This window comes from Chiloscyllium plagiosum, chromosome 2 (genome assembly GCF_004010195.1).
Source record: "Chiloscyllium plagiosum isolate BGI_BamShark_2017 chromosome 2, ASM401019v2, whole genome shotgun sequence".
Taxonomy (NCBI): Eukaryota; Metazoa; Chordata; class Chondrichthyes; order Orectolobiformes; family Hemiscylliidae; genus Chiloscyllium; species Chiloscyllium plagiosum.
This window is the reverse complement of record NC_057711.1, coordinates 986,282-1,012,560: the sequence shown is the minus strand read 5'-3', so window position 1 is coordinate 1,012,560 and position 26,279 is coordinate 986,282. Positions and strand designations below refer to the sequence as shown.

General features: G+C 45.1%; 1 protein-coding gene across 1 annotated transcript in view; it reads left to right on the top strand.

Annotated features, from left to right (window-relative positions):
- The window catches only part of lmbrd2b (LMBR1 domain containing 2b), a 75,877-nt gene that overhangs the window by 30,151 nt on the left and 19,447 nt on the right, over positions 1-26,279 (top strand). The window contains exons 11-14 of the mRNA XM_043702925.1: positions 85-266; positions 3,472-3,605; positions 15,437-15,542; positions 15,660-15,757. Coding sequence (XP_043558860.1) covers positions 85-266; positions 3,472-3,605; positions 15,437-15,542; positions 15,660-15,757 — 520 coding nt within the window. The remainder of the gene's footprint in view (positions 1-84; positions 267-3,471; positions 3,606-15,436; positions 15,543-15,659; positions 15,758-26,279) is intronic.

The following is a 26,279-nucleotide window of genomic DNA, read 5'->3' as shown; positions in this document are numbered from 1 at the left end:
TCTTCGACTCCCCCCCCCCCCCCCCCCCCCCTCCTCCACAATCCAGCCCGGAATCACTTTCTGTGCCATGTGTTTCTCCTGCAGAGTGGTACTGGGAATGCTTGCTGCGGAGTTGGTGTTATCGGATTCTGGCTGTGGTTCTCTCGCTCTTCTCAATAATCGTCGTCTGGTCCGAATGCACTTTTTTTAGCACCAAACCCGTCCTCTCGCTCTTTGCTATCTTCATCCAGGTGGCTGAGAAAACCTACAACTACCTCTACATCGAGGTGGGTGCCAGTGTGTGAGGGCATCGATAAGTATCAGGTGTGAGGGGGCAATGGTGTAATTGTTGACTGATGTCACTGGGCTAGTGACCCAGCCTCTACTCTAATGTTCTCTGGACTGGGATCAAATTCCACTGCAGCTGACGTTGAAATATGAATTCAGTAAAAATCGAGGCTTAAAAGAAAACTGGCCCTAATGGCTGCCAGGTGACCACTGGTTGTTATAAAGTTCCTTAGGAAGGGAAATCTGCCGTCCTCACCTGGTCCTCTGCGGATCTGGATTCACACAAAGTGGGTGAAGTCAATTGCTACAAAGTCTCAATAAAGAAATGAAATTGGACAGATCATCTGACATTGACCTAAGCACTGAAAAAGTCAACAACAGAAACGGCCCTGTCAACTTTGCAAAATCCTCCTCATTAACTCGTGGTGGCTAATGCCAAAACTGGGAGAGCTGTTTCATAGACTAGTCAAGCAACAGCCTGACATTGTCTGTAAGGTAGGATTCTGTGAGTATGACTGTCCCAGAGACCCCATTACCATCCCTGGATATGTCCCGTCCCATCGGCAGGACAGACCCAGCACAGGTCGTGATATAGTGGTATGCAGTCAAGGAGGGAGTTGCTCTGGGAGTTCTAAACATTGATACCACAACTCATGAAGTCTCACAACTTCACTTTAAACGTGGGCAACAAAACCTCCTGCTGATGACTCGGTACTCCACCGTGTTGAACAACACTTGGAGGAAGCACTGAGGATAGCAAGGGCACATTATGTCCTCTGGGTGGGGATTTCAGTGTCAATCACCAAGTGTGGCTCGGCAGCAGTACTGTGGATTGAACTGGTCGGGTCCTAAAGGACATCGCTGCTAGACTGGGTCTGCGGCAAATGTCGAGGGTTGCAGATGTATCTGTCCATAACAGTGACCACTGCATGGTCTTTGTGTTGTGTAACACAGACTTCAAAAAGACCTAGTGACTCAACACTGGGCATGAGGTGTCACGGAGTAGTTTTCATCTTTGGTGAAGCAACAAAATGGATGTTTTGTGCCATGCAGGAAGTGATAGAGCTAAGTGATCCCACAACTAATGGATCAGATCTAAGCTCTGCAGTCAAAGAACATTCCAAAACAGGAACAGGCCCTTCGGCCCTCCAAGCCTGCGCCGATCCAGATCCTCTGTCTAAACCTGTTGCCTGTTTGTTTAAGGAGCTGTATCCCTCTGCTCTCTCCCCATTCAATGTATCTGTCTAGATAAATCTTAACTGATGCTATTGTGTCTGCCTCTACCATCTCCTCCAAGCATCCAGCACCCTCTGCAAAAAGAACTCTCCACACATATCTCCCTTAAACATTTCCTCTCTCACTTTGAACTTGTGACCCCTAGTAATTGAGTTCCCCACTCTGGGGAAAAGTTCCTTGCTATCCACCTTGTCTATACCCTTCATGATTTTGTAGGCCTCAGTCAGGTTCCCCCCTCAACCTCAGTCTTTCTAATGAAAATAATCCTAATCTACTCAACCTCTCTTCATAGCTAGCACCTTCCATACCAGGCAACATCCTGGTGAACCTCCTCTGCACCCTCTTCAAAGCATCCACATCCTTTTGGTAATGTGGGGACCAGAACAGTACGCAGTATTCCACATGTGACTGAACCAGAGTCTGAAGCAACTGTAACATGACCTGCTAACTCTTGTACTCAATACCCCGTCTGGTGTAGGAAAGTATGCCTTTTTGATCACTCTACTGACCTGTGTTGCCACCTTCAGGGAACAATGGACCTGAACACCCAGATCTCTGTGTACATCTATTTTGTTGATGTGTTGTTGTGAATGGTGGTGGACAATTTAAACAACTCACTGGAGGAGTAGGTTCCACAAATATCCCTAACCTCAATGATGGAAGAGCCCAGTACATCAGGGCTACAAATAAGGCTGAAGCTTTCTCAGCAATCTTCAGCCAGAAGTGGATGATCCACCTCAGCCACCTCCTGTGGTTCCCAACATCACAGATACAAGTCTTCAGACAGTTCACTTCACTTCACATTGTATCAAGAAACTGTTGGAGATACTGGATCCTGCAGAGTGTGTGGGCCCTAACAACATTCCAACAATAGCAGTAGAACCTGCCAAGCCGTTCCAGTACAATTACAATACTGGCATCTATCCGACAATGTGCAAAATTGCCCAAGTATGTCCCAGACACACACAGCAGGACAAATCTAACCCGGCCAATTACCACCCAACCAACTTACTCTCGATCCTCAGTAATGTGATGGAAGGTGTCAGTAACAGTGAAATCCAGCAATAACCTGCTCAGTGACACCCAGTTCACTGGGTTCCACCAGGGCCAAGTCTAGCTCCAAGGACTAAGAGAGCAGATACATGGGAACACCATCCTGACTTGGAAGTATATTGTCACCTGGGTCAAATTCCTGGCCTGATTACAGCTTTGGTTCAAACATGGACAGAAGAGCTGAATTCCGGAGGGGAGGGGAGCTGCATTTGACTGAGTGTGGCATCAGAGTTATTGGGAGAAGGCAGGAGAATGAGGTTGAGAAAATGTCAGCCATGATCGAATGGTGGAGCAGACTTGATGAGCTGACATGCCTAATTTTGTTCCTTTATCTTTGTTGTGTACGAAGCAGTCTGCTTGATTGGCACCACATCCCCTCCCTCCACCACTGACACTCAATACACAATGCTGCTACCATCTACAAGATGCACTCGGAAATTCACCAAAGCTCCTTAGCACCTTCCAAACCCACCACCACTTCCAAGTACAAAGACGAGGGAAGCAGAAATGTGGGAATGTCACCCCCTTCAAGTTCCCCTCCAAGCCTAACCCCATTCTGAGTTGGAAATATATCATAGTTCCTTCAGTGTCACTGGGTCAAACTCCTGAAATTCTGTTCCTAAGGGCATTGTGCATCTACCCAAGGCAGGTGGATTGTGGTGGGGAAAGAAGTCAGCTCACCACCACCACCTTAAGGGCAACTGGGGGTGGGCAATAAACATTGGCCGAGACAGTGACACCCAAGTCTCATGAATGAACCTTAAGAAAAGGATACTGGGGTGTGGATGTAGTTTGTGAATGCTGTGTATAAGGTTCTTTGATTTTGGGAGGTGGGAGCAGGCATTGTGGGGATTGGATGTCTGAGTTCAGTCATATTCCCCCAGATACTAATCCTTCTCCTCTTACTCCATGTAGCTCGCCTGTTTCATTAGTATCTTCTTCCTGAGTAACTGCATCTACTCCACTGTCTTCAGGATTCGTATTTTTAATTACTACTACCTGGCTCCACACCAGCAGACTGATGCCTATAGTCTACTCTTCAGTGGAATGTGAGTATCTTGAGAACCCTACAAACCCATCACCCTGCATTCTCAGCCAGGCAGCATCCAAAAATTCATCGGATTTCAGGGGAATATGACTGAGACAAGCTGAGCAACAGAAAATTCCCTTTCAGTCTGTTGTGCTCTTCCATGAGGTCATGGCGGATCTGAGTGTCATTTTTATTTGTCAAGTTTGGTCAATATCCTTTTAATCCACTGATTCAGCAGCTGTAATTGTTGCTTTGAAATTGCTGTTTTTTTTTCACTAAAGCAGCTTTCCAGTAAGTGAAGCCCTTCTTACCCAGTCTTCCTTCAGTTTTGCACTTGTGTTTTGATTACAGGTTTGTGTGTGGCCCCATGTATATATTGTGCGTCCTGGAGCAGAGAGCATTTGGGCAGTTCCAAACAAACTGAGTCTACCCTGGAACCTTTTAATACCTCGTACAGATTACTGTCATCTTTCAGCGATTATTAGCCTAGAAGCCCAAAAAGTAGTCTCAGATGTACAGCATGGAAACAGACCTTTCAGTCCAACTCGTCCATGCTGACCAGATATCCTAAATTAATCTAGTCCCATTTGCCATCACTTGGTTCATATCCCTCTAAACCCTTCCTATTCATATATCCATCAGATGTCTTTTAAATGCTGTAATTGTATCAGCCTCCACCACTTCCTCTGGCAGCTCATTCCACACATGCAACACCCTCTGTGTGAAAAAGTTGTCCCTTTTGGTCCCTTTTATTTCTTTCCCCTCTCACCTTAAACCTATGTTGTCTAATTTTGGACTCCCCTACCCCGGGGAAAAGAGATTGCCTGTGTCTGCCTGTCACCACGCAGCCTACAGCGCTCCAAGGAAAACAGTCCAAGCCTATTCAGCCTTTCTCTGTAGCTCAAACCCTCCAATCCTGGCAACATCCTTGTAAATCTTTTCTGAAACCTTTCCAGTTTCACAACATCCTTCCTTCCTCTAGCAAGGAGACCAGAACTGAATGCAGTATTCCAAAAGTGGCCTAACCAATCCCCTCTACAGCCACGAAATGACCTCCCAACTCTTGTACTCAATGCACTGACCAATAAGGGCACACATTTGGAAAAGCATGGCTTTGTGCGGATTTAGGATGAGATGGGAAAGATATAAAATGGAGCAAAGGGACAACCTTTTCATGCAGAGGGTGGTATGTGTATGGAATGAGTTGCCAGAGGAAGTGGTGGAGGCTGGTACAATTGCAACATTTAAAATGCATCTGGGGGATAGTTGTATGAATAGGAAGGGTTGAGAGGGATATGGGCTGGGTGCTGGCAGGTGGGACCTAGATTAATTTAGGATAACTGGTCTTACTAATTTGATTGAGTTTTCAAGATAATGATGATGATGAAGATGATTGAGGTTAGAGCAGTGGATATTATCTACATGGATTTTAGTTTGGCTTTTGACAAGGTCCCTCCTGCTCGGCTCATCCAGAAGATTGAGCTGCACGGGATCCACAATGACTTGGCCGCGTGGATTCAGAATTGGTTTGCACACAGAAGGCAGAGGTGGTGGTAGAGGGCTGGAGGTCTGTGATTAGTGGTGTTCGACAGGGATCCATAGTGGGATCACTGCTGTTTGTGATATATATAAATGACTTAGATGAAAATATATATGGGTTGGTGAGTAAGTTTGCAACAATACAAACATGGGTGGATAACATAGAAGGTTGTCAAAGGATGCAGCGGGAATATCGATCAGTTGTAGATATGGGCGGAGAAATGGCAGATGGAGTTTAATCTGGGCAAGTGTGAGGTGCTGCACTTTGGGAGATCAAATGTCAAGGAAAAGCATACAGTTAATGGCAGGACCCTGAACAGCATCGATGGGCAGAAGGATCTTGGGGTTCAAGACCATAGCTCCTGAAAGTGGCCACACCAGTAGATAGGATGGTAAAGAAGGCATAAGGCATACGATGGTAAAGAAGGCATATGGGGAGCATGCATTTAAGGTGAGGTGGGGGGGGGAGGGGAAGTTGAAAGGATATGTGAGGGTCAAGGTTTTTATTTAAAACACTGGTAGGAGTCTGGAACATGCTGCCACGGAGTGGGGCTGGAGGCAGATACAATAGGGGCATTTAAGAGACTTTTAGATAAGCACATGAATATGCAAGGAGTGGAGGGATATGGACCAAGGGCAGGCAGAAGGGATTAGTTTAATTTGGCGTCATCGTGGACCGAAGGGCCTGTTCCTGTGCTATAGTGTTCTGTGTTCTATAACAAACACCTTCACTATCCTATCTACCTGCGACTCCACTTTCAAGGAGCTATGAACCTGCACTCCAAGGTCATTGTTCAACAACACTCCTTAGGACCTTACCATTAAGTGCATAAGTCCTGCTCTGATTTGCTTTTCCAAAAATGCAGCACCTCTCATTTATCTAAATTAAATTGCATCTGCCACTCCTTGGTCTATCTGATCAAGATCTAATCTGACTGTCTTTTATAAGTTCAACCTTCATTCTGTGGGCAGTGCCCTCAGTTCACCTCAGTGACTGAGTGAGAGAGAGAGATGATCAGAGTTGTCTGCAGCTGGTCTATTATTTCCAGTATTCCCTCAACCGGACAAACATCCCTGTCACCTTTTCACCATCTGCAATCATTGTCCAATCAGTGATTGCTGTGCTGTGCTCTCCATTCTCTCACAGCTCCCCTCTCCTTACCATTTAGCGATGATGCAACTTTGAGAACCACTTGAGATCACTGTTCCCTCGTATTGACCTCCATCTGCCGGAGTTCCACCAACTGTTAACCTGTCGAAGTCTCTGAGTCATTCCACTCCCATTAGGCACTCTGGACTGTCACCAGATTGCATTTTTATTTCATTTGTTGATGGGATATGGGTGTTGCTGTTTGGACCAACATTCATTGCATTTCACTGCTTACCCTTGAGAAAGTATCTTAAACAGTTGCAGTCATGTGATTAGGTTGATCTGCCGTGCCCTTAGGGAGGAATTTCCAGGATTTTGACCCAGTGACACTGAAGGAACAGCGATATATTTCCAAGTTGGGATGGTGAATGGCTTGGAGGGGAACATGCAGGAGGTGGTGTTCCCATGTATCTGCTCCCCTTGTCCTTCTTGGTGGAAGTGGTCATGGGTGTGGAAGGTGGTGTCTGAGGATTTTTGGAGAATTTCTGCAGTACATCTTGTTGATAGTACACACTGCTGCTACTGTGTGTCAGTGGTGGAGGGAGTGAATGTTTGTGGATGTGGTGCCAATCAAGCGGCTGCTTTATCCTGGATGGTGTCAAGCTTCTTGAGTGTTGGAGCTGCCCCCATCCAGGGCAAGTGGGGAGTATTCACACTCCTGACTTGTGTCTTGTAGATGGTGGACACGCTTTGGGGAGTCAGGAGGGGAGTTAATTACGGGATTCCCAGCTTCTGACTTGCTCTTGCAGTCATGTGGTGAATCCAATTGAGTTTCTGGTTGATAATGGGGATGTTGACAATGGGGATTCAGTGATGGTAACACCATTGAATGTCAAGGGGTGGTGGTGGTTAGCTTGCTCCTTAAAGGGAATGGTCATAGCCTGTCGCAAATATTACTAGCCAGTTGTCATCCCAAGCCATGATATTGTCCAGATCTTGTTGCATTTGAACGTGAATGATTTCAGTACCTGAAGAGTTGTGAATGTTGCTAAATATTGTGCAATCATAAGTGAACATCCCCCACTTCTGACCTTATGACAGTGGAAAGGTCATTGATGAAGCAGCTGAAGATGGTTGGGCCGAGGACGCTACCCTGAGGAACTCCTGCCGCAATGTCCTGGAGCTGAGATGACTGACCTCCAACAATCACAACCATCTTCCTTTATGCGAGGTATGACTCCAACAGCAGAGAGTTTGCCCCCGATACTCATTGATTCTAGTTTTGCTCGGGCTACTTTGTGCCTCACTCTGGTGAATGCAGCTTTGATGTCAAGGGCTGTCACTCTCATGTTACCTCGGGAATTCAGGCACATTATTCTGAATCCATAAACCTTTGCCTTCTTTCAGTCTCCCATGTGGGAAGTTGTCAAAGACTTTGCTAAAATCCATATAAGCCACATCAACAGCACCACCTTCATTTACGTTCTTGGTCACTTTTTCGAAAAACTCTGTCAAATATGCCTTTTTGTCTAACCTGTGAAGCCCCTTCAAAATGTTTCATCTTGTAATAAGGTCGCATCTAAAGTCCAGTGAGCTTTGGACCAGGCTTTTCTCATAATTCTTATAATCCCAGCAATCGGCTAAGTGAAGCTTCCCTGACCTGCTTCCAGTGTGATTGTATCTGCCTTTGGAAGATGAAAACTCTGCCCAATGTTCCAATTCTGCACTTACTAATGCTCCAAACAGTTGACGGAGTCTTTTATTTTCCATCTCTTTCGTGAAAAAACACCCAAGTTCCATTTGCCATCCTAATCATCTGAACCCACTGCCCCTCAGGCAACAGGGCTCTGCACTGAATTCAATCGACTGTGTTGGCCACAGCACTCGCTGGAGAGCAACAGCCTGTGATTGGCACAATGACTGCTTGTGAAACCACCCAGTCATGTGGCCTCAGGCCTGACCAACTCCTTGAGCTGAAGAGATACCTTCAGCTTTGGTCTGTGTACTGTTCATATCGATCCAGCATTAGCTTCCAGCTTGTAATATTGTGTCCCCTGTCTGGTAGAGACAAGTATCCCATAGGTGTCCACACCTTTAGTTGACTCTCAATCATCAGTAACGTGGTGGACGGTGTCAGTAACAGTGCTATCAAGCAGCCCCTGCTCTGCAATAACCTGCTCAGCGACACCCAGTTTCGGATCCCCCAGGGTCACTCATCTCCTGACCTCATTCCAGCCTTGGGTCAAACATGGACAAAAGAGCTGAATTCCAGAGGGGAGGGGAGGGGAGAGGGACGTCAAGGCTGCATTTGACCGAGTGTGGCATCAAGGAGTCCTAGTGACTTTAGAACCAAAACACACTGTTGTTTGGAGTCAGACCTGGTAGAAAAGAAAATGGTTGTGGTTATTAGAGGTCAGTCATCCCAGCCTGGGTCATCTCTGTAGGCTGTTACCATTGATCAGACACTAAATGGGACTCACCATATAAATATAGTTACTACAAGAGGATGGTTTTCTCCTGGGGAGGACTGGAATCAGTGTCCTGGGGGGAGTGTTTGCTAGTGCTGTTGGGGAGAGTTTAAACTGATATAACAGGGGAATGGGAACCAATGCAGGAGGTTGGAGGGAAGTAAAGTGGGGACAGAAACAAAAGACAAAATGCGTGAAAGTGAAAGGCAGAGAAACCAAAGACACAAATCAGAAAGGGTCACATACAACATAACTCCAAAAGGGCCATCAAAAAACAACAAAGAGCCATAAGGCTTTGTCTCTCCATGCGAAGAGCATTTGCACGAAGGTGGATGAATAAACTGCACAGACCATTATTAATGGATATAATGGAGATGGGATCAGAGAGACCAGGGTGACCAAAGGTGGGAACTCAATGTCCGGGCTATCCTAAGAAAGGACGTTTAGCTTGGATCATCTGGTATCTGTATGAGTGGAGCTGTGGAACACCAAAAAGTGTTAGTGTGAGTTGTGTATAGACCACCAAACAGTGGGTGCGAGGTTGGGGATTGTATCTAAACAGGAAATTAGAGATGCATGCAGTAAGGGTGCAGCAGTTATTAAAGATGACTTCAGTCTGCATGTTGACTGGACTAACCAAACTGGTAGCAATGTGATGGAAGAGGATGTCCTGGAATATATGAGGGATGATTTCCTCGACCAATATGTTGAGGAACCAACAGAGAGCAAACCATCCTAGACTAGGAGTTGTGTAACGAGATACGATTAATTAGCCGCCTTGTAGGGAGAAATCTTTTGGGGCAGAGTGACCAAAATATGATAGAATTCTTCATGAAGGTGGAGAGGGACACAGTTAAATCTGAGACAGGGTCCTTAAGCTTATTTTGATGGCATGAGGCATGGATTGGCTAAGATAAACTGACCAAGGATACTGAAGGGGTTGACAGTGTGTAGGCAGTGGCAGATATTTAAAGAACACATGGATGAGCTTCAAAAGTTGTATATCTCTATCCGGCATAAGAGTAAAACAGGGAAGATGGCTGACAAGAGAAATCAGGGATCGTGTTAAAGCCAAAGAGGAAGCATATAGGAGGACAAAGGGTTTACTTTGGAAGAGAAAAATACAAAAGGAGGTAAGCTTACGAAAAACATAAAAAAAGACTGCAAAAGTTTCTATAGATATGTGAAGAGAAGAAGACTGGTGAAGGCAGATGGAGGTCCCTGGCAGTTAGAATCAGGTGAATTCTTCATGGACATCAAAAAGATGGCAGACCAGTTGAACAAATACAGTTCTAGAGATGTAGAACATGGAAACAGGCCCTTTGGTCAAACCTGTCCATGCTATCCTAAATTAATCTAGTCCCATTTGCAGCAATTTGACCATATCTTTGTAAACACTTCCTATTTATATATCTATCCGGATACCTTTTAAATGTTGTAATTGTACCAGCCTCCACCACTTCCTCTGGCAGCTCATTCCATACATGCACCATTAAGTCCCTTTTATATCTTTCTCCTCTTGCCCTAAACCTTGTCAAAGAATACAGGAGAATATAGATGGACTGGAGAGTTGGGCGGAGAAGTGGCCGATGGAGTTCAATCCAGACAAATGTGAGGTGATGTATTTAGGCAAGACTAATTCTAGAGCGAATTATACAATGAACAGAAGAGCCTTGGGAAGAGTTGACGAACAGAGAGATCTGGGCATTCAGGTCCATTGTACCCTGAAGGTTGCTGCACAGGTGGATAGAGTGGTCAAGAAGGCATATGGTATGCTTGCCTTAATTGGACGGGGTATTGAGTATAAGAGCTGGCAGGTCATGTTAAAATTGTACAAGACATTGGTTCGGCCACATTTAGAATACTGTGTACAGTTCTGGTCGCCACATTACCAAAAGGATGTGGACGCTTTGGAGAGGGTGCAGAGAAGGTTTACGAGGATGTTGCCTGGTATGGAAGGTGCTAGCTATGAAGAGAGGTTGAGTTTAGGATTGTTTAGATTAGGAAAAAGGATATTGAGGAGGGACCTGACTGAGGTTTACAAAATCATGAAGGGTATAGACAGTGTAGATAGAGATAAGCTTTTTCCCAGGGTGAGGGATTCAATAACAGGAGGTCTTGCTTTCAAGGTGAGAGTTGAAAAGTTTAAGGGGTATACATGCGGCAAGTACCTCACACAGAGGGTGGTGGGTGTCTGGAACGCGTTGCCAGCAGAGGCGGTAGAGGCAGGCACGGTAGATTCATTTAAGATGTGTCTGGACAGATGCAGGAGTAGGTGGGGAGCAGAGGGATACAGATGCTTAGGAATTGGGCGATGGGTTTAGACAGTGGATTTGGATCAGCTCAGGCTTGGAGGGCCGAAGGGCCTGTTTCTGGGCTGCAAATTGTCTTTGTTGTTTTTTTGATGAAGGCTTTTGGCACACTGGCCTTCATCAGTCAGGGCAATGAGTATAGAAGTTGGGAAGTTATGTTGCAGTTGTACAGGACGTTGGTGAGGGCATTTGGGAGTATTGTGTTCCATTTTGGTCACCAAGCTTATAGGAAGGATGTTATTAAAGAGAAAAAATTTACAAGGATGTTCTTTGTTCTATGCCCTCTATTGTTGGAGTGCCCCACCCTGGGGAAAAGATCTAATGTCTACTGTGCCGATACTGCATCGAGCGGATTGGCTAGGTGACAACGTTTCACTGATCTTCTGTTCAAAGCAAGTGCAGAATGCATTGAGTTTGTCAGGTCGGGATGTACCAACACTCTCGATTCTGTTCCGCTTCACTTTGTAGCCTATCACAAAGGTTGGGTGTTTGAGTTGATGGTCTGGACCTCAAGCTTAGTTTGATATTGCCTCTTGGTGTCTCTGATGGCCTTACAAAGGTCATACAGGATTTCCTGTATAGGTTAGGATTGCCCAACTTGTACAGGTCAGACATGGACTTCAGTAGGAAGTGGATCTCCCAGGCCATCCATGATTTCCAGTTGGGAAACATTCAGATTAACTTGGTTGGTAAACAGTCTTCGACACACTTACTAATAAAGTATCAATGGTCCAACACTCATCCCTGGAACATCTGCAGAACAAGGATGCTGCTTATTGACTGAGAAAGTGAGGACTGCAGATGCTGGAGATTAGAACTGATAAGTGTGGTGCTGGAAAAGCACAGCAGGTCAGGCAGCATCCGAGGAGCAGGGAAGTTGATGTTTCATTTATTTCGTTTATTAATGACTTGGAAGAGGGAGTCGAAGGGTGGGTCAGTAAATTTGCAGATGATACGAAGATAGGTGGAGTTGTGGATAGTGAGGAGGGCTGTTGTCGGCTGCAAAGGGACTTAGATATGATGCAGAGCTGGGCTGAGGAGTGGCAGATGGAGTTCAACCCTGCCAAGTGTGAGGTTGTCCATTTTGGAAGGACAAATAAGAATGCGGAATATAGGGTTAACGGTAGGGTTGGTTCTTAGAAAGGTGGAGGAGGGATCTTTGGGTCTATGTTCATAGCTCATTGAAAGTTGCCACTCAGGTGGATAGAGCTTGTAAGAAGGCCTATGGTGTATTAGCGTTCATTAGCAGAGGGCTTGAATTCAAGAGTCGTGGGTGATGTTGCAACTGTACAGGACTTTGGTAAGGCCACATTTGGAGTACTGTGTGCAGTTCTGGTCGCCTCACTTTAGGAAAGATGTGGAAGCTTTGGAGAGGGTGCAGAGGAGATTTACCAGGATGTTGCCTGGAATGGAGAATAGGTCGTACGAGGAGAGGTTGAGAGTGCTAGGCCTTTTCTCATTGGAACGGCGAAGGGTGAGGGGTGACCTGATAGAGATTTATAAGATGATCAGGGGAATAGATAGAGTAGACAGTCAGAAACTTTTTCCCTGGGTACAATAGTGTTACAAGAGGACATAAATTTAAGGTGAAGGGTGGAAGGTGTAGGGGGGATGTCAGGGGTAGGTTCTTTACCCAGAGAGTGGTGGGGGCATGGAATGCGCTGCCTGTGGGAGTGGCAGAGTCAGAATCATTGGTGACCTTTAAGCGGCAATTGGATAGGTACATGGATGGGTGCTTAAGCTCGGACAGATGTTCGGCACAACATGGTGGGCCGAAGGGCCTGTTCTGTGCTGTATTGTTCTATGTTCATGTATAAGCCCTTCATCACATCCCTCGTGAAAGGCTTATGCCTGAAATGTCGACTCTCCTCCTTGGATGCTGCCTGACCTGCTATGCTTTTCCAGCAACACACTTTTGAACTCCTTATTTACTCCACTTCCATCTTCAAAACTTTATTTCCAAATTCTGGTTTCTAGGTCTCTGCTCCACCCTCTGTAACTGGATCCTTAACTTTCCGACCCATGGACTGCAACCAGTGAGAATAGGTGATGACACCTCCTCTACCATCACCCTCAACTCTGTGCCCTGTAAGGCAGTGTCCTCAGCCCCACTATACTCCTTGCGTACTCATGACTATGTGGCCAGATTGAACTCGATGAATGAGTTCGCTGTCAACACCACCATTGTAGGTCAGATCTCAAATAATGATGAGACAGAATACAGGAAAGAGATTGAGTGCCTAGCCGCATAGTGTAAAGACAACAAACTTTCCATCAATATCAACAAAATGAAGGAGCTGGTCATTGACTGCAGGAAGGGGAGTGGAGGGCACACGCCTGTCTGTATCTATGAGGCTGAGGTGGAGATGGTGGATAGCGTCAAGTTCCTGGGAATGACAACCACCAACAATCTGTCCTCGTCAACCCACATCGACACAATGGTGAAGAAAGCACAACATTCTGGACTCCCTGAGGAGCCGAAGGAAATTTGAGATGTTCATAGGGACGTTTACCAATTATTATAGATGCACCATAGAATCCTATCTGGATACATCACAGCTTGGTATGGCAACTGCTCTTTCAAGATTGCAAGAAACTAGAGAGTTGTGAATGCAGCTCAATCCATCACTTAAACCATCTGCTGACTCGATCTATTCTTCCGGCTACCTCGGGAAGGCAAGCATCACCATCAAGAACCCCTCCCACCCCGGCTATACTATCTTCCACCATCTTCCATTAGCCAGAAAATATAAGAGTTTGTATATATGTATGAATAGATTCAAAGACAGCTTCTTCCCTGCTATTATTAGGAAATTTAATGTAGATCTCACTGTGCAGTTTCCCTGCAGCTGTAACATTGTATTCCTTACTCTGTTACCCTAATGCACTTTGTATGCTATGATCTGCCTGTACTGCACACACAACAAAACTTTTCACTGTATCTAGGTACAGGTGACAATAATGCATCAAATCAAATCGAACCATCCAGAACAAAACCCACTTGACTGGCTCACTCTTTCCCAGGTTTTTAAAATGGAATAAGTGCACTAAGTGTTAGCCCCTAGAGAGTGAGAATGGAGAGTTAATAGTGGATGAAAAGGAAATGGCAGGTGAAATCAAATGAAACAAAGTTGTTTGTTTCTTCAGCATCGAGGATCAGTAACACATTCCATCCCTGCTGTGAATCACTTCAGCTCTAACCTCACTGTCACTGCTGCCCGTTTGTAACGTCCCAAACATCAGGAAGTGGGATTGAGCAACCGACTGGAGCTGGGGCTGACACGTCTCTGGGTCCAGATGGATTTCTTCTGAGGGTCTTCAAAGAGAATGGGGCAGCAGATGTGCTGGTGTGAATTTTCCCAAACTCTGATATCAGGAAATGTTCTACCAGACTGGGTAGTAGCAATGCTAGTCCCACTGACACAGGAAGAAGAAAGGATGGAGTCAACTTGAGGCTAGTTATCCCAATGTCTGCCTTAGGGAAGGGATTGAATTTAATCATTAAACAGATATCTGGGCACTGAGAAAACTTGTCATCATCAGGAATATTGTTCACTGTATCTGTGTACTAACCTGCTGCAAATTCTGGAACATTCTCTATTAGCATTGAGGGTGTCCCTAGACCTGAAGTGGCTAGAACGTCACTTTCTCCAGGATATATTCTGCACCTCTCATTCAAAATTAGAAAATACAGACCAGGTCTTCTCAATCTTTCTTAAGGTGTGCCTGTTATCCCTAGGATTCATCTGGTGAACCTCCATTGCTGTTCTAATTTTCTAATACCGTTGGATTCTGGAAAAGCACCAGGGGATTGGAAAAATACTATGTGACATTCTTATTCAGGAGGGAGGGAGGCATAAAGCAGCTAATGTTTAGGCTGATTAACCTCAGCTCTATTGTTGGAAAAATGTTGGAGTCAAATATTAAGGACCTTTGGAAAATTGTTATCTAATCAAGCAGAGTCCGCATGGCTCCACAAAAGGGAAATCGTGTCTGACTTATTTATTAGAATTGTTTTGAGGAAGTGTCAACTAGAGTAGATAGAGGGAGCCAGTAAATGTATAGTATTTGGAGTTCCAGAAGCTGTTTGTCAAAGTACCTCTCAAAAGGTTAAGTCATAAGAGCCCAAAGTGCTGGTGGTAGCATATTGGCATGGGTAGAGAATTAGCTATTGGGTAGAGAATCGGGTGGGAAACAGTGAGTGGGAATAAAGGGTTCTTTTTCAAGTCGGTGACCGGTAACCAGTGGGGTTCCACAGGGATCTGCGCTGAGACCACAACTGTTTATAATGATACATTAATGATCTGGCAGAAGGAAGTGAATGTTCTGCACCAGATTTGCAGTTGACACAAAAATTTGCAGCATAGAGCTGTGAAAAGGCTGGAAGAAGGATTTATAGCGCAGACTTATGGATCAGGATAAATTTTGTTTTGATTTACAGGTTGTTCTGCCGTCTGACACCACCATTATGTCTGAATTTCTTGGGACTGATCCACATGGATTCCGCAATTTCACATCAGCACAGAGAGCAGACTGCTTACACCTCGGTGAGAGATAGGAGATGTGGGTGGTTGGGGGTGAGAGGAAGATTATGCTGATGATGGGTGGGTTTTGGGGTAATGACATTTGCCTGACTTAACAAATTGTTTCCAATTTATCCTCAGATAATGGGCTCAATGCGGGTGATATCCTTCATTGCTGATGGATTCTATATTTATTATCCGATGCTGGTTGTAATCCTCTGCATTGCTACCTACTTCAGGTAATGTACTCTGCTATCCCTCACCTGGGAGGGTTTGATTGGGACAGTGTAGAGGGAGAACTGATGAGATTTTCACAGTATAACTTAAAGGGAATGACAGTGAAATGAGGATAGCTGTAAGCTTGCTTGTTGAACTCGAAGGTTCATTTTCAGATGTTTTGTTACCATATGAGGTAACATCAGTGAGCCTCTGGCGAAGCGCTGGTGTTTTTTTAAGATTAGATTCTCTACAGTATGGACACAGGCCCTTTGGCCCTCACCGACCCTCTGAAGAGTAACCCACCCAGACCCATTCCCCTACCCTATATTTACCCCTGACTAATGCACCTAAAACTATGGAAATGTATCATGGCCAATTCACCTGATCTGCCCATCTTTGGATATTGGGAGGAAACCAACGCAGACATAGAGAATGTGCAAACTCTACACGGACATTCACCCGAGGCTGGAATCGAATTTGGCTCCCTGGCGCTGAGAGGCAGCACTGCTAACCAGTGAGCCACCATGCTGCCTTTCTTGTTGGTGACACACTTTCTATTTGTTTATTTAGGTTTCCTTGGGTGGTTGATGTCATTTCTTGTGGTGATGTAATTTCCTGTTCTTTTTCTCAGAGGGTGGTAAATGGGGTCAAAATCGATGTGTTTGTTCATAGAGTACCAGTTGGAATGCCATGCTTCTAGGAATTATCGTGCATGTCTTTGTTTAGCTTGTCCTAGGATGGATGTATTGTCCCAGTCGAAGTGATGTCCTTCCTCGTCTGTATGTGAGGATACTAGTAAGAGAGGGTCATGTCGTTTTGTGGCTAGTTGGTGTTCATGTATCCTGGTGGCTGGTATCATGTATTCCCATCAATATATCTGGGAGATTTTGCACCAAAAACCTTACTCACTAACATGACAGACTATGAATGGGCAGACACTGTACAACGAGCCATAGACATTAGACAGCGGCAAACACAGAAAATATAAACAGTAGACCTGCAGAAAATACTAGACACACTCACACAAAATAATAACACAGACAACCCAGAAGCATGGATAAAAAAACTTAACTGATCGACCCTTAACAGACAATGAAAAAGCCATCTTAGTAAGAGAATTAAATTACAACTTCCAGGATGCAGACCAGAAAGATTTCTTAGCAGCATTAGGAACAACACGGAAAGATAACAAACGCACAGAAGAAACTCAGCAAACTATCAGACAGTTGCACCAACATTAAGCAGGAAAAAGGAAAGTGGCTCAGTGGTTAGCACTGCTACCTCACAGCGCCAGAGACCCGGGTTCAATTCCAGCCTCCGGCGACTCTGTGTGGAGTTTGCACATTCTCCCCGTGTCTGCTCCGGTTTCCTCCCACAATCCAAAAATGTGCAGGTCAGGTGAATTGGCCAGGCTAAATTGCCTGTAGTATTAGGTGAAGGGGTAAATGTAGGGGAATGGGTCTGGGTGGGTTGCGCTTCGCCGGGTCGGTGTGGACTTGTTGGGCCGAAGGGCCTGTTTCCACACTAAGTAATCTGTAATACTCTATACACAAGAAAGGAAAGTACTAGAAGGACTCGAAGATTTTTAAAAAAATTATCCTACCTGCAGACAAAGAATGCTTGACAGTTATTTTAAATCAAAGAGACCACATTGAGAAAGCGAACACACTGTTTGCAGATACCAACACTTACCAACAGGTGGCGATAGACCCGACCCCACAATGAGAGAACCGAATCACAGCCCTACTCAGAAAAACTTCAGAAATCTGGAGAACTAAACAAGATTGAGTTTCAAAAAATGAAACCAGATGATCCAACCTACCACGCTTCTACAGATTACCCAAAATTCACAAACCAGGAACCCCCTCAATAGTCTTACTACCTGGAACACCAACTTACAGAGTGGCCAAGGAGCTAGACCAAAGATTAAAACAGTTGAAACTTTATTGCTGGAACAGCACAGCAGGTCAGGCAGCATCCAGGGAACAGGAGATTCGACGTTTCGGGCACAGGCCCTTCTTCAGGAATAAAGTTTCAACTTTGATCTCCAGCATCTGCAGACCTCACTTTCTCCTCAAAGATTAAAACACTCACGCCAGTCTGTCCACTCCACCCAAGTATTCCTGAAGACACTAAGATAGAAGAGAATGAAATAACGATCTCTTTTGATGTAACAGCCCTGTTCACATTCACCAACATCAACCTGGCTAAGGAAACACTGACTGCACAGTTAGAAAGCCAGCATCTACAGGAAAACAACACATACAGACCAAATATTGAACTACAGAAGGAATCATCCCAACACCCACAAACGAATAAGAACATTATTCCAATGAGCCACCACACACTGCAGCACAGAGGAACTACGCAGAGCAGAGGACAATCGCCTATACCATGTATTCAAATGTCGCAGGTACCAATGAACACAGTCTGCCAATTTCTCAGCAGCAAACCCAAGCAAGCAGACAAAACATGTCCAGAAACCCTAGCCACTCTCCCCTACATCAAAGACATCTCGGAAATGACTGCCAGACCACTCAGACCCCTTGGCATCATGGTAGCCCACAAACCCACCAACACACTAAAACAGCAGCTAATGAACTTGAACGACCCCATACAGACAACAAGCAAAACTAATCTCATTTACAAAATACCGTGCAAGGACTGTAACAAACACTACATTGGACAAGCAGGCAGCAAACTCGCCACCAGGATACATGAACACCAACTAGCCACAAAACAACATGACCCTCTCTCACGAGTATCCTCACATACGGATGAGGAAGGACACCACTTTGACTGGGACAACACATCCATCTTAGGACGAGCCAAACTGAGAATCACATGAGAATTCCTGGAATTATGGCATTCCAACTGGAACTCTATCAACAACCACATCAACTTGGATCCCATTTACCACCCTCTGAGAAAAAGAACAGGAAATTACATCACCACAGGAACTGACATCACTAACTCAAGGAAACCTAAACACATGAATAAAAAGTAAGTCACTAACACCAGTGCTTCATCCAGAGGCTCACTGATGATGTTACTTAGTGTTGTGATGAAATGTCTGAAACCAAACCTTCCAGCTCAGCGAGCAAACCTACATCCAGAACCTCAACCTGCGCTACACATCTTCTCAACACTCGCTAACTGAGGATAGAGTTAGCTAAAGTGAACTGGGTGGACAGATTAGCAGGAAAGACAGTAAGCAAGCAGTAGCATACATTTGAGGAGGTAATTCATGACCCTGAGCAAAATTATATCCCTGTACAGAGGGAAGATTCTAAGAGAGGGATAAACAAACCATAGCTAACCAAGGAAGTGAAAGAGAAAACAAAGTTAAAAGAAATGAACCCAAAGTCAGTCATCACTCTGAAGACTGGGATAAATTCAGAATGCAGTAAAGGAAGAAGTAAAGGAAGATTAGAAAATATATTACAGGGTCAAACCAGCAAGGAATATAAAAAAACTGACAATGAGAGCACCTTTAAATATCTGAAAAGGAATACAGTGATTTAAAGTGAACATAGGCATCTTTGAAAATTAATCAGGGGAGCTTTAGGGCAACAAGAAAATCATCAAGGAGTTAGACTGATATAAGATATCTGTTTAATAGCTGGCAGAACGGAAGGAAGCTCAGAGGAACAGGGAATCTTGCGGTCTTTGTCCACAGATCCCTGGAGGTGGTAGGACAGGTTAATAGGGTGGTTAAGGCAGCCATGGGGGACACTTGCCTTTATCAGTCGAGGCTTGGATGATCAGAGCAGGGAGGCTCTGGTGGAGCTGTACAGGAGTCTGGGGAGGTCACAGCTGGAGGACTGTGTGCAGTTTCTGGTGCCCACACTATAGGAAAGATGTGATTGTACTGGGAGGGGGTAAGGCAGCCATGGGGGACACTTGCCTTTATCAGTCGAGGCTTGGATGATCAGAGCAGGGAGGCTCTGGTGGAGCTGTACAGGAGTCTGGGGAGGCCACAGCTGGAGGACTGTGTGCAGTTTCTGGTGCCCACACTATAGGAAAGATGTGATTGTACTGGGAGGGGGGTACAGAGGGGATTCACCAGGATACTGCCTGGGCTGGAGCAGGTTAGTGATGAAGACAGGCTGGAGAAGCTCAGGTTGGTGAGGGAACCTCACAGCAGTGTTTAAGATTGAGGGGCATGGCCAGAGTGGATGAAAAGCAGCTGTTCATCTTGGTTGAAATATTAGTTAACAAGAAGGCATAATTTTAAAGTGGAAGGCAGGATGTTAGAGGGAATTTGAGGAAAATGCTTTTCACCCTGAAGGTGGTGGCCATCTGGAATACCTTGCCTAGGAGGGTATTTGAGGTGGGAAACCTCACAATCTTTAAGAAGTATCTGGATGAGCAGTTGAAGTGTCCATAAAACTGTAAAATGCAGAATTGGACTGTTTAGCCCACTGTATCTGATCCATCGCTCGATCATGACTGATATGTTTCTCAACCCCATTGCTCTGCCTTCTCCCTGAAACCATTGTCCTCTTATTAACCAAGAACCCATCTATCTCTGCCTGAAGAATGCTGAATGACCTGGGCCTCCACTGCCTTCTGCAGCATTGAGTTGCTCAGATTCCCCACCCTCTGCCTGAAGAAATCCCTTCCCATCTCAGTTCTCTTGGGCTGTCCCTGTGCCCTCTGGTCCTAGTCTTTCCAAGTAGTGGAAATAATTTCTCCATATTCATTCATTCCAGGTTACTCCGTGTTGTGTACGTTGCAAATAGTCTCCCTTCCCTCCTCCACCTTCCCCCCCCCCCCCCCCCCCCCACAAACCTTTTAACTCCATCATATACCACCCAGAGTCCTGGACTGAACCTCATATGACAAGCCCCTTCATCCCTGTAACTATTCTTGGAAACCTCTAGACTTATCCAAGGATTTAGGAAGGAAACTGCAGGGGATGGGCACATTAGAAACGTGGAGCTTATTCAAGGAAAAGCTCCTGTGTGTCCTAGATAAGTGTGTTCCTGTCATGCAGGGAGGAAGCTGTAGAGCACGGGAGCCGTGGTTTACGAAGGAAGTGGAATCTCTGGTCAAGAGGAAGAAGAAGGCTTAGAGTCATAGAGATGTACAGCATGGAAACAGACCCTTCGGCCCAACCCGTCCATGCTGACCAGATATCCCAACCTAATCTAGTCCCACCTGCCAGCATCCGGCCCATATTCCTCCAAACCCTTCCTATAGTTGTCTCAGCTTCTGTAATACTACCTTTGGTTAACAATGCCAAACCACCCCCTCTTTTACATCATCTCTGTTCTTACAGAAACATCTAAATTCTGGAATCTGCAACAACCATCACTGTCCCTCCTCTAGCTATGTCTCTGAAATGGCCACAACATTGAAATCGCAGGTACCAACCCACGCTGCAAGTTCACCGAGCTTATTTCGTATACTTCTTGCATTGAAGTATACACACTTCAAGCCACTTTCCTGTTTACAGACACCCTCCTTGGAGATTGATGCCATGTTCCTAACCTCCCTACACTCCAGATCCTGCACCCTGAAGCTACAATCTGGGTTTCCATGCCCCTGCAGAGTTAGTTTAAACCCCCCCGAAGAGCACTAGCGAACCTCCCCCCAAGGATACTGGTGCCCCTCAGGTTCAGGTGTAGACCATCCTGTTTATAGAGGTCCCATCGTCCCCAGAAAGAACCCCAGTTATCCAAAAACCGGAATCCCTCCCTCCTGCACCATCCCTGTAGCCACGCATTTAAGTGTTCTCTTTCCCTATTCCTCGAATCTCTATCACGTGGCACGGGTAACAAACCAGAGACAACAACTCTGTTCGTTCTAACTCTGAGCTTCCAACCTAGCTCCCTGAAAGCCTGTCTAACATCCTCGGCACTCCTCCTTCCTATGTCGTTGGTGCCAATATGGACCACGACTTTGGGCTGCTCCCCCTCCCCCTCCAGGACCCGGAAAACACGATGAACTTCGATTAATGTCGTATGCCCTTCATGGCAGTAGGGTCAAGATATTGAACAAAAATGAAGACATCTTATCATTTAATGGTTCATTCTTTATTCGTAACGGTGGAGGTGTTATGGTATTCAAGACGTTTACTGTACCTTTAAGAGGGAGGGAAAGCTGAAAGCTGTCAGTCACCTGTCAAGGCACAGAGTGTGCTGGAAAATTGGAACATGTGAAACATCTGCCTGTAACTTCGATACCTCGATTATTTTCACACCAGTTCGACTTTAACCAATCAATTTAAGTTATTGACAAAGATGCCAAAACTGACACGAATTCGAATCTTACTGTTTTGACATCATCGAAGCCATGAGATAATCCAATGTTTTGGGGGAGGAAGAAAAGTAGGCATTTTGGACAATTAGCGAGAAAGAGCACCAACTCACATTGACAGACTGCCGTTCACAACACCCTGTATTAACGGTACATTTTCTCATGGAAAATATTAGCAGCAGAAGAACGAAGACGATCCAGGGAGACCTACAGACAGAGGAATATTGACACCTGGGACGACAGTCGCTGTCTGGTTCTGAAACGTTTGCTGCTGTAAAGTTAATAGGTGCTTTATTTGATCAATATATTGTTACTGAGTGGGAGGTAGACAACAAATATTTAGAGTTGCAATTAATTGTTGTTTAATGTTAACTTTAGAGTTCAAGAATAAAACAAATATTTCTAGTAAAATATGGAAATTGTGGCAGTTAACTGTCACTCATACTTTAAGTGATTACGAGACAAGGTGAGCGTTTCTATGTGTTTAGTTTCATTAGAAAAAGGGTTTACCGACGTGTTGTAAGAATTGGTAAGTGTTATGTGTACTGCAGCATTAATGGATAACTTCATCTGTGAAGGAGGGGAAGGGGAGAGAGAAGGAGCGCATGATATGGGTCAGTTCCAGTTGAAGGCTGAAGGCGCCTCAGAGTTCAAGGGTGGGTTGTGTGGTGGGACATGAGGGCAGGGTGGCTTTTCTCACGTGAGCAAAAGGAGGTAATATTGCAGGTTGAAATTCAGCATCAACCGAACAGATCTAACGGACCCGAAGAAACTGGGAGTATGCAGACCTGCTCAGCTGGTCATGTGTTCAGACCCACGCGGAAGCCCATGCTGATGGAGAGAAAAGACACAGAATTGAATCTGCAGCTCTTGACTTACATCTTGTCGATAGCAGGATGTGAAAATACACTCAGGCGATGGTCAGTTGATAAGCAGGGTGCAGCAGGTGAATGGTGTTTAAAAACATACCAGCCATAATCAAATGGCCGAATTGTCTCAGTGGATCGAATGGCTGAATTGCGCTCGTGTGTCTTACAGTCTTAGGGACAGAAGATAGACTATTAAGCGAATATTTGGCTGCACTCAGAAAAAATAAACTAATCAAAAAGAGCCTCACTGTGATGATGAACCTGTGGTTCATAAAGATGATCAGAGGGCGTAACCAATCAAAACAGTAAGCATACAAAGTGCTGAGACGACAGCTCGAGCGTACATAGTTGTTTTGACGAAGACATTTCTTGCCCAGAGTGCAGTGGACGCTGAGACATTGAACATTTTTGCGATAAAGGAAGGTAGATCCGTGAATAAAAACAGAGTTCACGCTTATCTTGGGATGGTGGAGCTCAGGATACAGTGTCATCAATCAGAATCATATTGAATGGTCGAGTCGGTTTGAAGGGCTGAATGGCTATCGGAATGGGGAGTCTTGATGGACAAAATGACTTTTGTCTGTGGATAGTTATGACTCTATCACATTCTGTACCAAACTTTCGCTCGAACGATCCATATCCGATATTTCCCGGAACATTCTGGAACCAAAACTCCCTGGAATATTCAATACCTCACATTCTCTAGAACTGTCTGAATCCAACGTTCCCGAGAACATTCTACAGATAACATACACCGGAATATACTATACTGAATATTCTCTGGAACACTCCGTACATGAGATTACCTGAAACATTCTACATCAGACAGTCCCCAGAACATATTTCTCACAACATTTCTCAGAACTTTGCAGACATGACATTTTCCAGAACATTCTACAGCCAAAATTCTCTGGAAAGCTCCATACATCACATTCCCTGGAACATTCTAAGCAAACGTTTTTCTGGAGCATTCCATACACAACATTTTTCGGGATGTTCCATACATTCCTCGGAACATTCTATATATGGCATTCTCTGGCACATTCTATTCCCGACATTCTAAGGAACATTCTATACTCAAATTCTCCGGAAAGTTCAATGCCTTACATTGCCCAGAACATTTCTGGAAAATGCTCTGCCTGACATTCAACTGAACGTTTGATATCCAACATTGTCCAGAGTGCTCTATACCCAACTTTCTCCAGAACATTCTAGACCCGCCATTGTCTGTAACTTTCTGCACCCGACATTTAGGAAACATTCTTTACATGGCAATCTCCGGAACATTCTGTACCTGTCATTTCCCAGGAAAGAAATTCTGTTTCATGTTCCAGACCCAATACTCCCCAGAAAATTTCATGCTTGACATTCCACGGAGCATTGTGGAACTGATATTCCCTGAAACATTCTCTAGCTGGCCTTCCCATGGAACATTCCGTACCTAACATTCCCCACAACGTTCCAAACCTAACATTCCGTGGAACCTTCATACCTGATCTTGCAGGAATGGACTGAATCATTCTTCTGGAATGTTCCATAACTGATATTCCCCGGAACATTCTATACCAGGCATTGTCTGGAACATTCTATTCCCGACTTGCGAAGGAACATTCTATACCCAAACTCTCCAGAAAATAGAACATACAACATAGAAGAATACAGCGCAGTACAGGCCCTTTGGCCCTCGATGTTGCGCCGATCCAAGCCCACCTAACCTACACTAGCCCACTATCCTCCATATACCTATCCAATGCTCACTTAAATGCCCATAACGAGGGAGAGTCCACCACTGCTACTGGCAGGGCATTCCATGAACTCACGACTCGCTGAGTAAAGAACCTACCCCTAACATTTGTCCTACACAGACCACCCCTTAATTTAAAGCTATGCCCCTCGTAATAGCTGACTCCATACGTGGAAAAAGGTTCTCACAGTAAACCCTATCTAAACCCCTAATCATCTTGTACACCTCTATCAAGTCGCCCCTAAACCTTCTTTTCTCCAATGAAAACATCCCCAAGTGCCTCTACCCTTCCTCATACGATCTTCCTTCCATACCAGGCAACATCCTTGTAAACCTCCTCTGCACCCATTCCAGTGCCTCCACATCCTTCCTATAGGATGGCGACCAAAACTGCACACATTACTCCAGGTGCGGCCGCACCAGAGTCTTATTCAACTGCAACATGACCTCAGGGCTCCGGAACTCAATTCCTCTACCAATAAAAGCCAGAACGCCATATGCCTTCTTCACCGCACTAGTTACCTGGGTGGCAACTTTAAAAGATCTGTATACATGGACACCAAGATCCCTCTGCTCATCCACACTACCAAGTTTCCGACCATTAGCCCAGTACCCCATCTTTTTGTTACGCTTACCAAAGTTAATCACCTCACACTTCGCTACATTGAACTCCATTTGCCACATTTCTGCCCAGCTCTGCAGCTTATCTATATCCCACTGTAACCTGACACAACCTTCCTCACTGTCAACAACTCCTCCGACTTTCGTATCATCCTCAATCTTGCTCACCTAACCTTCTAGCCCCTCCTCCAGGTCATTTATAAAAATGACAAACAGCAATGGTCCCAAAACAGATCCTTGCGGAACACCGCTAGTAACGGCTCTCCAAGATGAACCTTTACCATCAACTACTACCCTCTGTCTTCTTCCAGCCAGCCAATTCCTAATCCAAACCTCCACCTCACCCTCAATGCCATACCTCAGTATTTTTTGAAGTAGCCTACCATGGGGAACCTTATCAAACGCCTTTCTAAAATCCATATGCACCACGTCTACCGCTTTCCCGTCGTCCACCTCCTTAGTCACCTTCTCAAAGAATTCAATAAGGTTTGTGAGGCACTACCTGACCTTCACAAAACCATGCTGACTATCCTTGATCACATTATTCCTATCCAGATGTTCATAAATCCAATCCCTTAATATTCTCTCTAAGACTTTGCCCACAACAGAAGTGAGACTCACCGGCCTATAGTTACTAGGGTTATCCCTAATCCCCTTCTTGAACAAGGGAACCACATTTGCTAGCCTCCAGTCTTCTGGCACTACTCCTATAGACAACGAGGACATAAAAATCAAGGCCAATGGCTCTGCAATCTTCTCCCTTGCTTCCCAGAGAATCCTAGGATAAATGCCATCAGGCCAAGGGGACTTATCTATTTTCACCTTTCCAGAATTTCCAACACTTCTTCTCTACATACCTCAAAACCATCCATTCTACTTCATTGTGACTCAGTATTCACATCGGCAACAATGTCGTGTTCCTGAGTGAATACTGACGAAAAGTATTCATTCAGTGTCTCCCCAATCTCTTCAGCCTCCACACGCAACTTCCCACTACTATCCTTGACTGGACCTATTCCTACCCTAATCATTCTTTTATTCCTG